The sequence below is a fragment of the Gouania willdenowi genome, chromosome 8, assembly GCF_900634775.1.
Source record: "Gouania willdenowi chromosome 8, fGouWil2.1, whole genome shotgun sequence".
Taxonomy (NCBI): Eukaryota; Metazoa; Chordata; class Actinopteri; order Blenniiformes; family Gobiesocidae; genus Gouania; species Gouania willdenowi.
Window position 1 is genome coordinate 17,866,185 of NC_041051.1, and position 13,014 is coordinate 17,879,198.

Here is a 13,014-nt window from a genome sequence, read left to right on the forward strand (position 1 = left end):
TTGATATAAACATAACACTTTATTAATACAAAGTGAAGATGAGTGTCCGAATTAGACCCTCCATGGTAAGGTCTGAGAGCAGCAAAGCCAAACCACTAATTTAAGGAAAAACAGGAAAGCAAATGTATTATTTATTTCAAAATTCACACAATTAAAACGATAGCACAGTCTCTGTGGTGTAGATTGCAGCCTGTTGATGCTCAGTAAGTTCAGCTTTAGTGTCTTTAGGTACATCCTTGTTGAAGCAGTTCACAAAAAAAAGGAGAAAAATGTGCAGATATTGGAGAAAACAGTAGTATGGTAGTATGTATATGCAAATGTACACACTCAACAGTGTAACTACACATACAAATATTCACGACACTGTGCAATCCTGAACCATTAATGAAAAAAGATGGATCTATTGTTGATAGTTGTGCCAAATCTGGTTATTACGCAGCAGCAACAACAGATTCATCTGAAATTTTGACAACTATCTTGCTTAAAACATTACCCACAGTAATGGATAAGAAGGAAATATCATCTGAATGACTGTGTATTCCCAAGGCCTTAACACAAAACAATTAACTGATTTATTTAATCAGTAACTAAAGTCCCTTTATGAACCTTTTATGTAAGGCAAATGCAAATCTAGTTCAAATGTTTATGAGGCAAAAACCTTTTCATATATAGGTTTTGTAATTTGATTGGATAAACAATGAAACAAGGTAACTAAAGGACAATAATAGTTTTTCTGCTAAAGATTTCAGAGAAACAGACAATCATTTTTATCTGATTGTACTCAGTATTTTAAGGCGTTATAGTGATTGAGTCCCACTTAATGTGGGTGCATTTGATTCACAACTAACTATGTTGAAAGCAGGGTCAAGATGAACAGCAAGGTGTTTTTTTAGATTACAATTCTTGGTAAAACCTTTCCCGCAACTCATACAAACAAAGGGTTTCTCTCCAGTGTGTGTACGCTGATGCATATCCAGCGTACACTTCTGAATAAAGCCTTTCCCACAAATAGGACAGCGATACGGCTTCTCTCCGGTGTGTGTCCGCAGATGTGTATACAGGTGTCCTTTTTGAGCATATCGCTTCCCACACAGACTGCATTTGTAAGGTTTCTCCCCAGTGTGACTTCTCTGGTGTATTTCCAGCTGACTGAAGCATCGGAAACTCTTGCCGCATTGCAAACAGCCAAATCTCTTAGTAGCTGAATTCCTAAAGGTGTGAAGCTTGGTGTTTTTGACGAGGCTTAAACTCTGGGAGGGATTATTTTCAACAAAGCCTTTTACTGGAGCTGGAGCCGCATCAGTGTGTGCTGGTGCACGCTGTGAAGTCCAGTGTGGTCCTTGTTCAGAGAGAGACGAGGAGGTGCTATGAGACACAAAGCCATCTGTGAATGGACTGTTGTGTGAAAGACTTTTAGCAGATTGTATCTCATCTGAAGCCCTTCGACCACCGATGACCTTGTCACTTCCTGTTGGGAGCACATACAATTTCATGATTACACAAATGTCCACAGGAAGAAAAAAAACTCTCAACCTAAATACATTAGTCCTGGACTCCAGAATGAATGTTTTTCCATTTCCTTATTGTTTTTGTTAACCTTTTAAAATGACTAATATAGCATACAAAACCTTCATTTACTACATATTTATTTATATGTATCTGTACTGTGCAATATTATTTATTAATTTCTCCCATTAAGTATTACTTGGACTCATATCTTGTACTTCCTTTATAGGTTTATTGTTTTATTATTATTTTATTTGTTAAAATGCTTTTCTTTCTTCATAGGGTATATTACATATTTTGCCTTTACTTTATCAATACCCTCGTGTGGTGGTATTGATCAATTATAGTAAAATCTGATCAAATCTAAAAGCGTATGATATACCATCTTTTTGTGATCAACTTTTTATTTATGTGTGGTTAGTGATTACAGTCTAATTTGTAGTTTACAAACAGTTATATTATTATTATTATTATTATATAATTTCCCCCCCTTTTTATACCACATGTCCATTCCCCTTGCGATGGGCATATTGATACATAAACACAAATGAGTTTAATACACGTAGAAATCAATCTCTTAAATAATAACAATAATGATTAAATGAAAAGAAACTATAAAAAAGAAAAGAAAAACAAACCATGCCCAGATTCTCCGTTATGCAATAACAATATGTCGTACAGTAATAAGCACAGTACAAAGCAGGTGCTTTCCTCCGTCAAAGAATGATATACTGTATAAGTTTAATAAAAGAATTTAGGACAAGAAAACTGACCTTTAAATTAAAAAAAAAAAAACAAGGTGAAATGTCAACTTATTATGTAACTCAAAGCTGTGGTAACTTCACAAACACATAAAAATATATATTTTTAACCCTAAAAACCATATACTGACATGACTAGATGCAAACACAGGTAAGACGAGAAGGGGAAAAAGCCAAAATGCATAAAGATTTTATCCAAAATGAAAAACAAATAACTACCGTATTTTTCGGACTATAAGGCGCACTTAAAATCCTTTAATTTTCTCAAAAATCGACAGTGCGTCTTATAATCAGGTGCGCCTTATGTATGAAATTAACTACTGTGCTTCAACATACTGAACTGAAAAAGTGAGTGTATTGTTCTGTATTTTATGTGTTAAACCTGAACAATGTTGAGAGTTATTGTTAATGAGTTGAATAAAGTTTGACTTATCTGACTATTTTATTTCGCTTAATGCATCTTAATAATAATAATATTAATAATAACAAACCGGTGCACCTTATAGTCCGGTGCGCCTTATAGTCTGAAAAATAAGGTAGATGTAAACAATTTTAAAGAATACAATTATCCAAAACGACTTCTCTGTGTGGGGATTTAAAATGTACCAATACCAGTTCAGCAATATAAGGAGACATCATTTTAGCCCAGTAGATCCTCCACAGATTTAGCTAATGTTTTAATTTCTAAACTAAGTGTTCTGAGTATTAAAACCACAGTAAAGATGAATAAAACACATCTAAAAACAATAACACACAGAAGGGAAACAATAACAAAACAAAAGTCCTTCTACCATCAGATATTACAAGCAGACAAATACTGTACATAGATTTACATGCTACACTGCAATAATCACATAAACTGATGACCTATCACAGAAATGGCCCAATTACCCTGTTATTACACATAATTATTCCAAGGGGGGAAAAAAAGATAAAAATACATTTCATACTTAAAGAATTTACCACAATTACCATGACCTGGAAAACCAAATTTACAGGAATGTCCAGCAAAATAATAACATTAAAGAGGGCAGATACCTCAGCACTCCACCCAATGAGAAACTGAAAAATGTATACCCCCATGCTGGATAATTTAGCTCATGCCCTACTATGTGCAATATGTAAATTCAACTCAGGTTATATTTATTTATTTATGTTTTTGTAGAGTATACTTTTGTTTTGCACCTCTACTTACACTGTCTTGGCTGATGTGTTGTTGTTGTTTGTAATTTTTTTCAATCTGACATGCACAATAATTCCATTGTACCTGTTATTTTTAACTTGTACATTTGGCAGTAAACTTTATACTATTCTATCATTTCAACACATCTATCAGAATAATGAGTGCAAGGAAGAAAACGAAAAAACTAATAAGAAAATGTCCCACTTACCATTTTCACTGCTCTTATTATTGTGTTCAGGCTCCGCCTCAAATGGCTCCTCCTTTATTATAATCAGATGAGGTTTCTCTTTGGCTGGACTTGGATGCTGATTAAAAATAACCCATATTAACTACATCTCTACCATACTAGGACAACAGATTATTGATATAATTGCATAATAATTAGTGGTGTCCCGATCTGATATTGATATCCGATATCTGTCCGATATCAGCCAGAAAATGACTATCAGATTTTATCTGACTGAATCTAAAATCTCCAATATAATATAGGCTGTAGACAATTCTGACTATAGTTCCTGTACTTCCAGTAAGCCGAATGCCGGTAGACCCGTCCCTGTCACTGCCGGGCCTGTGTTCTTCTAGCTATAGTTTCATCAGTTTTATTTTAGCCTTAACCCACTCTATCCTTGCCCCTAACTCTAACCCTAACCCTAACCCAAGAAGTACCCTAAAATGTTTCTTTTTTTTTGTATATGTACATTTAAAAGTAAAATTTGCCGTGTTAAATACGTTAAAATGAAAAGAAAAAAAAAATGTCAGAAGCGGGATTTGAACCCACATCAGCGGAAGGAAACATCTTTAAGGCTAGCACCTTAGACCACTAACACGGTGTTAACACAGGCACATTACGCTTATGCAAAAAGGGTCCGGCAGTACCGGAACAATAGTCAGATTTGTCTGAGGTCCAGGTCCGGAACTATAGACACTTCGTATAATATATATTGTTTTTTTTTTTTTTGGACTTTTTTTTTTTAATATCTTCTATTTGATTTTTCAATTTATTTTAATCAATTATAGAATATTCTTTTTCTAAAAGGTTAATTATATGTAATCCATTGGTTTATAATAAATGGGTCTGTTTTTTTTTTTTACGAATCAAGCCTTTTCTAACATTCCACACAACAAAATAAGTAATAAAAGAATGTATGATTCGTGCTGATATCGTATCGGATTGTTATCGGCCAATATTCAAGGCTGTATTATCTGTATTGTAAGTGGAAAAAGTTGTATCGGGACATCCCTAATACTAATAATAGGAGTTCAGACTTACTTCAGGTTCATCTTGTTCGTTGCCTTGATGTAAACTGTTCACATCAGTAGATAAAGTTCTGCAGCTCCACAGGTTTTCACTGGTAAACAATAAATATTACATTTCAGTGCAATGATAGCTAATATACACCAGCTCCCCACAGAGATGCACCACCTCACCTTTTCACGCAGGGTCTCATCCTGTCAGGCTCCACTGTGGCTCTCTGTGGGAGGTCCTGGACCATGACCACAGGACCTGGTCCCACGTCCTGGTCCTGGTCCTGCCTGCCTGGCCCCTGAGGGCCCCTCTGTGACAGGTACAGCAGCTTCTCCATCAGCTGCAGCTTCTCCGTCAGGGAGGCGATTTCGTTGCGTCCTCGTGTTATCTCTATTTTCAGCATTTTCGTCTCAATCTCCACCAGTTTGCTGATCTCAGTGACAGCTGCTTTAGACAGCGCCTCCATGACAGAGCAAAGTTGAGCCTGGAAGGAAAAAGCTGTCGACATGGTTGTAGTTCTAGACGTCCCGGTCAAACCCTGTTTAAATAGTGACCTCACACTGTAATGACCTGTAATAATTATAAAGCTGCCGCGAACATGCCTAGTTTACCCACATGAAACGATTCTGTGAGGAACTCTAGAAAACTAAAGGCTTGTAAAGGGACAGTGTGTCCACCTGTCGGCTCGGAGGACCCATTACATCAACTAGCGATATAAACTAAACTGATATTCAATTATATTAAGTTTCAAAACGTGTGAAGATAAAGTGGTAAACCTTCAACATTGTTTAATCCTCATTTTCATCGCTAGAAAGCAATGCTACTTACATTTATGGCTATCTGTTTATGAGACTACAATGACCACAATGCAGCGCGGTCTAAAGTAGAATTTGATTGGTTGGTGAAAACGTTTCCGGAAGTTGTTTTTTTTAAACGAGTTTCCATTGGACGAGAGAAAATCCTCATGCTACTTGCTTATAATCCTCTGTGGCTGTATCTTCTGCTGCTTGGTAAGACGGTTTTTTTGGACATTTGTGATTTATTTCATCCTCATATTAAATAGGAAGGGAATATTTATCTCTGCTGCATATCATCCAATCTTGCTGTTGCTCCTTTTGTATCTTATATTAGCGTAACATAGCTATTTTTGTTAGCAGAGAAGTCCCGAAGTGGTGAGCATGGTTGATTAAAGTAATTTCAACGTTACAGTAGAGAACAACAATAGAGTTGCAATATATGGTATAGTAGAGTAACTTTATTGGTCCAACAGTGGGGAATTTTACTGTTGGTAATGGTAAGGTGCAATGTAGAGGTTATTTATTGTCTTCTTGACCAAGAACACTATGTTTAATTGGAATAGCTAGAACTAACAACCTCTTGATTAACCAGTCATGTGTGTGCTAGTTGTTGTAGTATTGTTCTTAATTCATGCCAATCTGATTTTCTTTCATTGAAGTCAGTTTTTTGTTTTTTTTCTCACATTCATGGTGACTTGCACAACCTGAGCTGACTTCCTTCTTCATTGTTTTGGCTTCTTTCTCTCTTTCCTGCTTCATTCTTCCTGTTCACTCAGTTCTCTCATCATGGCTGGTAGAAGAGTAGTAGTTTTTCCATCTCCAGCAGAGCTCGGTCCAGCTCTTGCCCACCTGGTGACCTCCCGGGCTGAGAAGGCCATCGCCTCCCATGGCAGGTTCACCATGGCCCTGTCAGGAGGAAGCCTGGTGTCCATGCTTAGCAAAGAGCTACTGGCCCTGCCACAGTTGGACTGCAGCAAGTGGGTTGTTGGTTTCTGTGATGAGCGACTGGTTTCCTTTGACAACTCAGAAAGCACCTATGGGCTCTACAAGGTAGTCATTTATTGTTATTTATTCAGTTACTGTGCACACACAGTGCCGTGTTTGTCTGAGTTAAATCAGTTTCTCATTTTCCTGCAAATATGTAATATCAATAAATCAAACTTTATTTATATAGCACCTTTCTTACAAATTCAATTATAGATCAAAGTAGGGCTGCTGGATTATAGAAAAAATAATAATCATGATTATTATTAGGGTCACTTTTGCACAAAACTAAAAATACAAAAAATATATATATATATTTATATATTATTTGAATGCAAATAAATAAAAAGGTGCAAAGTATTATATAAAATATTATTTGAGTATGTTCCTTTTAGTTTTTTCTCATGTGTGCCAAGCTTTATTCTTTGTTGGTATCCTAAATTGTGGAAGTTGGTTTTATTTAGCTATTAAAACATATTTATAATTATTATATTTTAAATAATTGTTTTTACTCGATTATATTATTTTTGTAATTGTTGAGTGTAATGATCCAAATCCTAATCAAATTTTGATTAATTCCACAGCCTTAGATCAAAGTGCTTCACAGAAATTTGCTCATGTGATTGACAAAATAAAAGAAAAAAAAAAGGTTTAGAGACTAATGCACACCGAAGTAATCTAATGAAATAATTAAAAAGATGATAAAATAAGAAAAAGTCAGAAATAAAAACAATGCAGAGGAGTGAATACAAAATATTAAAATTAGCATTTAAAAAAAATTAAGAACCATCAAAATCATAAAGCACTACATAAAAACCAGACTGAATAAATTGATTTTTAGCTTGCGTTTAAAAATCGTGATACTCTCGGCTCCTCTCACGTCTCCGGGCAGGCTTTTCTACTGTCTCATAGCATAAAAACCGAAGGACACTACAAACTTTTTAGTTTTGGTTTTTGGAACAGTTAAGAGACATTTTACTGTCCTAAAAAAAACACTTTTGTTTTCAGAGTCAGCTATTCTCCAAGATCAACCTCCCTGACAGTGGGATTTTAACCATCGACCCATCTCTGCCAGTGAATGAATGTGCTGAGGACTATACACGCAAACTGAAAGAGGTCCAGATCAAACAGAATATTTTCTAATGCTTTTCCACAGCAATCTTCACACTTCTTTTGCTGCTTTTAGACATTCCCTGATGATGACATCCCTGTGTTTGACATGTTACTGCTGGGTATGGGGCCTGACGGACACACCTGCTCCCTTTTCCCTGATCACCCTCTTCTGGAGGTGAGGTCGTACTTTACTCAGTTTTCATTATTTACAGTAAGTTGTATATCATCCAAGCAGGTTTTCTTACACAAATGGGTGCAGACTGCGTTGTAGTTTTGTTGTATTTAATTTAAAACCACCATTTGTCTTGATCTTGATCATTTTCTATGATTCTACTGTTATGGTAAGAGTTATTCATTTTATTTTTGTCTCAGTTTTACATTCTTTTTGATGTTCATTCACTTATTCTCCACCTGCCAATGCTGTTTAAGATTTTAGGGAAATGTATTTACTTTCAAAAGCAAATAACAAAACGACAACAAAATGAGGTACATTTAAGGCAAATAAAAAAGTAAATATTGCAAATTAACAAATAAGGTGCATCAGGGTTCCCATATGAGTTGAACATACACAAGTGTGTGTGTATATATATATATATATATATATATATATATATATCGGAGCAGAGGCACATCAAGAGGAGATCAAGGTTAAACTTGGAAACAAATGGTCAGTCAGTAAACAATAAATAATAAATCTGGGGTGATAAGATATTTCAGTTAAAGTGTGTGAGATTTGGCTGAGGAAAAGATAAAATATATACAGTATATGCACATAAACTTATCTATACAAATATGTACGTACACAGGTGAACATATACACACACTTCAAATTAAAACAGTAAATTATGAGCAAAGTCTAAACATATCTTCCATGCCAATTTATTTGTCTGAAGTCGAAAAGGGCCGAAAAAAACAATTTGGAATCATTGATAATCCAGAAAAGGAGGCCTTATTGTTTTTCTCCACTCAGAACAATGGATATGATATTTCAGTTTACTTTGTGGGGTCACAGCAGCTTGGAAAATGTCCTTGTTGATCACTGGTCAAACTCATGAGACATGCAGTCTGACACAACACACACACACACACACACACACACACACACACACACACACACACACACACACACACACACACACACAGAGAGAGAGAGAGTTAGATGGAACCACACATTTCATTTATACAACATATACCCAAATTAACCCAACATGCATGTTTTTGGGTTGTGTGCAGGAAGCCAGAGGAAACCCACTCTTCCAGAGGAAACAAGGGGGCCACCATGGCTCAAACCACTCATAGTTATTTAAAGGATAGAACTTAGATTAATTTGTTTTTCTGCTCTTTTTCAGTCACTCCCCTGAAATTACGGTTTAATTGTAGGGATTCATTAAGGCACATGTTGGGACTGTCATCACTTGCAAATTGTCTGAGATTATCCTTTTAGTTTAGCATTATTTCCTTATTTAATGAATGCTGATTCTTTAATTATGGTTTCCTAATTAACACTTTCAAACAGTATAATTAATGGCTTTGTGTGGTCCATGTTTTCAGGAAACCAAAAAGATTGTGGCACCTATCAGTGACTCCCCAAAACCACCCCCACAACGGGTAACTCTGACTTTCCCAGTGGTAAACTCTGCACAGTGTGTGGCTTTTGTATCTACAGGAGGCAGCAAAGCGCCTGTTTTAAAGGTAACATATTTTATATTTTAAGTAACTTGCATCCTACAGATCTAGGACCTCATTTATAAACCGTTCATACGCTCAAACCTGTGCGTACGACCATTTCCACGCAAACTTCGGTATTTATCAATTTTGACGTGAACGTACGCTACGATCAGACCTCACGTCAGGTCTGAGCTCATGTATGCAAACCTGAGCCAAAGCGCAGGAACCCTAGGCAGCACAGCCTTTAAAAAGGCTTTTAAAATGTAAAGTATAACTTATTTTTTTAAGAATGCGCAGCAGTATTTAATCAGTGATGCGATGAAGTATCCTAATTGAAATTGGGACAACATTTAGTCATTTAAGCATTTGTTTTAAGGCTTTTTTAGGGTTTTGTTAATTTCTTTTAATGAGGTTTGGTTGCAGTGCACACAGGAGACAGACGGCACGTGCTTTTAACCTAAATATAAATAATTGTCTACATTAATTAGCAGGTATAAGCGATTAGGCTGCGGACGACTAACATTTCATTTGAATTAAACCATTAGGCATTGGTTAAGATAATTATTCCTATACAGCAGTGTTTCCCAAACTTTTCAAAGTCCTGTGCCCCTTCAGATATTTAACCTGAAGCCATGTATCTCCTACTCCTGCACACTTAAAAAACATAATAATGTAATGTCAGATACAATGTAGCCCTACAGTGAAATGTACCTATCCTGTTGAGGAATAATGTATTTAATAATGATAATAATAATTACTAGAATATTTGCATTTCCTGAAGAATATAGTGAGGATGCAGGTGCTGTCCCGCGTCACACTGCATTAGCTTATCATTGGCATTAGCTAGCATTAGCCAAACAATAGTAATAACCTAGCAATAGCATTAACCTACCATCAACATTAACATTGGCATAGCATTAGCCTAGCATTAGTATTGACCTTGTATTAGCTTTAACCTAGCATTATCATTAGTCTAGCATTAGCATTAACCGAGCATTAAGCTAGAAATAGCAATAACCTAGCATCAACATTAACATTAGCATACCAAAAACAATAGAGCATTAGCTTAGCATTAACATTGACCTAGCAATAGCATTAGCCTAGCAATAGCATTAACCTAGTATTAGCATTAACCTAGCAATAACTTTAGCCTAGTGTTAGCAATAACCTAGCATTAGCATTAACCTAGCAATTGCATTAGCCTAGCATTAGGGCATAAACCTAGCATTAGGGCATGAACATTAACTGTTCTATTTATATTCTAGTTTCCAATGTTGTCAGTGTTTTTAATTTCCATTCAAGTACCCCATGACAATTTGCGTACCCTGGGGGTAGCCGTACCCTACTTTGGGAACCTAGGCTAAACAGCAACACTCTTTACTGGCTCTGTTATTCTGTTCCACTGTGTTTTCATGAGCTCCTTTAATTCCAGTTTTCACACTGGCAAAAACTCCACCTCGGATGTGAGAATTCTGAGTTTTTTTTCTTGCCAGTGTTTGTTGACCTCAGTGGACGAGGCCTTTGAACCAGGAAAATGTTTGGTCGTAACATGTTAATAACGATTAAATTCAGTCGTCACATTTACGTTTCTAATACGAGTGTTTCATAAATCACAAGTGTGTCCTGTCGTACGACCAAGTATGCGCTCAGATTTTCCCCAGTTTTTTTCCGTGAGGTTGATAAATGAGGGCCTTAGTGTTTATTGGTCCTCAGTTAAATGCAGCGCTGTTTGACCTACTCTCCCCACTGAGATACAGTTTGATCCAAACGTGTTTGTTTTTTCTAGGAGGTGCTGGAGGGTAGAGACGGTCCAGCGTTTCCAGCTGCTCGTGTTGTTCCAACCAAAGGCGAACTGTTCTGGCTGATTGATGATCCTGCAGCTGCTTCTCTAAGCATTCAGGTGGAGCGAGCAGCCACAGGAGCACGACTATAGTTAAAGATCCCTGCCTAACAAGGACTGGTGAATAGAGAAATATGAAATCAGAGAACAAACGCTGAACTGGAGTGTAGCACTTAAATTTGATCTCTCATTGGACTTTCAGGGGGTTTAAAGTGTAAAAATGTTCAGTCATTTGGTTAAGAATTGATGTTGATAAAAATCATCATTAATTTTAGCCTTTATGTGTAATCAGGAAGTTCTCCTTTCATACACAGTTTTATTTGCATTCCAACATACAGTACTGTAATTTCAATTTGAAATCTGAAGACATGTTGTACAATGAGTAAATATTTTTGATTAAATGTTTAAAATCAATGGCACAGAAGTGTGATCTTAATGCAGAGACGGTTTTATTGAGTGTTAATGGTGAACCACAATGCATCTGTCAAATATTAACAGATCCCATTAAACCTTAATGGGATAAGCAGTAATAAAGAAACATAGACGAGAAAATCTCATTTCAGGGCACAAATACACAACACATTTTGATAGATGTTATGATACTCTTAATAGTTCCTTTAAGATGTAAATATCTCCTCTGCTCTAATTTGAAAACGTAGATTAACGCTTTGAATGATAATCTGTGTTTTACAACCTCAAATATTGTCATTTATTGTGCTGCTTTGCAGTGAAATACTTATTAATTTGTTGTTAACTTTCCCAGGAAAAAAAGGTCATCTGTATTAAGTTATTTCAGCCAGTTCTAATCTTTGAAATACTGATTATTAGTCCAAAATAATCTGATTGAAATCTTGGGAAAAAGTGTATAATTGAAGTCAAGTAAAGCCCAAACAGACCATTGAATGAGGACGTGTTTGCTACTGCAGGTAATAGAACATGTTAATGCCACCAATAGTTGCAGCAATGAGCCAAACAAAAGTAACCACATTTATTTTGTACCAAAATGTACATGTTCTACTGTTAAAACACATTTATTTAGTGTTGTAGTTTCACTGATGAGAGCCAAAAGTTAATTTACAGCAAGAGAGTAGCTAGCTTTGTACCAGGACATCTGAGCTCTGTTCCAGTTAAAGTGCTGCTTGGACACCATTGACTCCCATTAAATTGGCTGTACCAAAGATAAATGAACAGACCTATTGAATATGAATATTATGACCTAAAAAATGCATGTAGAACATGCAGTAACTTGCATTTGACTGTTGAGAATGCAAGGAAACGCGTCAGAGCATGGGTGACCAAGGCTCAGTGGTAGACTGGGTCATCCAATAACCGAAAGGGTTGGGGGTTTGGAATCCTGCTCTAGCCAAGTCATTGTCGTTGTGTCCTTGGTCAAGGCACTTTACCCACATTGCCTCGTACGTTGTGTTTGTGTTGGTGACTGCCTCACTTCTGTCAGTCTGCCCCAGGCAGCTGTGGCTACAATAGTAGCTTACCACCACTGTGTGTGGAGTGAAAGAATAATGCACATTAATGTAAAGTGCTTTGAGTGTCGATTAAAAAGCACCATATATATATACTGTATATATGCATTATTATTATTTAACATCTGCAAAACTTCCACTTCTTACACTAACAAACAAAATTATAGTAAAAAAAAAAAAACTGACAGAAAAAGCTTTAAGATAATACCTGTGTACTTTGTTACTAACACAAGGAGATACAAAGCACTGCTTTGCATGTTATAATAGTTGCACAAAAGTAACCACTGCAGTGTTACTATTATACAATTGTTTTATTTAATTTTTAAAGTACAGCATTAAATGGTTTTGGATGCATTCTAATTTAATTCCCAGTAAATATTAACAGTGGTGAACAATCTGAAGCAAGCTTGCAATCTTTTGTATGGCTGAAAAAAA

General features: G+C 36.0%; 2 protein-coding genes across 4 annotated transcripts; one reads left to right on the forward strand and one right to left on the reverse strand.

Annotated features, from left to right (window-relative positions):
• LOC114468192 (histone-lysine N-methyltransferase PRDM9) lies at positions 1 to 5,382 on the reverse strand. 2 transcript variants are annotated; one of them, XM_028454941.1, is made up of 4 exons: positions 4,879 to 5,382; positions 4,721 to 4,799; positions 3,659 to 3,755; positions 1 to 1,468 (listed from the first exon to the last, which is right to left on the reverse strand). In XM_028454941.1, the coding sequence occupies exons 1-4, from the start codon at positions 5,202 to 5,204 to the stop codon at positions 798 to 800; spliced, it is 1,173 nt and encodes a 390-aa protein (XP_028310742.1). In that variant the 5' UTR covers positions 5,205 to 5,382; the 3' UTR covers positions 1 to 797. The 2 variants fall into 2 exon arrangements, with proteins under 2 accessions (XP_028310742.1, XP_028310743.1); XM_028454942.1 differs by lacking the exon at positions 3,659 to 3,755 and having other exon boundaries at positions 1,149 to 1,468.
• On the forward strand, positions 4,934 to 11,519 carry pgls (6-phosphogluconolactonase). 2 transcript variants are annotated; one of them, XM_028454960.1, is made up of 6 exons: positions 4,934 to 5,015; positions 6,270 to 6,543; positions 7,486 to 7,593; positions 7,664 to 7,765; positions 9,142 to 9,282; positions 11,045 to 11,519. In XM_028454960.1, exons 2-6 carry the CDS (start codon positions 6,280 to 6,282, stop codon positions 11,189 to 11,191), a joined length of 762 nt encoding a protein of 253 aa, XP_028310761.1. In that variant the 5' UTR covers positions 4,934 to 5,015; positions 6,270 to 6,279; the 3' UTR covers positions 11,192 to 11,519. The 2 variants fall into 2 exon arrangements, with proteins under 2 accessions (XP_028310761.1, XP_028310760.1); XM_028454959.1 differs by lacking the exon at positions 4,934 to 5,015 and adding an exon at positions 5,639 to 5,706 and having other exon boundaries at positions 11,045 to 11,517.
• The last annotated feature ends 1,495 nt before the right edge of the window (positions 11,520 to 13,014 follow it).

Excerpts from the sequence above, each read along its gene's own strand:
- pgls (XM_028454960.1), top strand. The coding sequence starts at position 6,280 with ATGGCTGGTAGAAGAGTAGTAGTTTTTCCATCTCCAGCAGAGCTCGGT. Across the intron at positions 6,544-7,485 it reads GCACCTATGGGCTCTACAAG|AGTCAGCTATTCTCCAAGAT; the intron begins GTAGTCATTTAT and ends TTTTGTTTTCAG. Across the intron at positions 7,766-9,141 it reads CTGATCACCCTCTTCTGGAG|GAAACCAAAAAGATTGTGGC; the intron begins GTGAGGTCGTAC and ends CCATGTTTTCAG.
- LOC114468192 (XM_028454941.1), bottom strand. The coding sequence starts at position 5,204 with ATGTCGACAGCTTTTTCCTTCCAGGCTCAACTTTGCTCTGTCATGGAG. Across the intron at positions 3,756-4,720 it reads ACGAACAAGATGAACCTGAA|CATCCAAGTCCAGCCAAAGA; the intron begins GTAAGTCTGAAC and ends ATTTTTAATCAG. Across the intron at positions 1,469-3,658 it reads TAATAAGAGCAGTGAAAATG|GAAGTGACAAGGTCATCGGT; the intron begins GTAAGTGGGACA and ends TGCTCCCAACAG.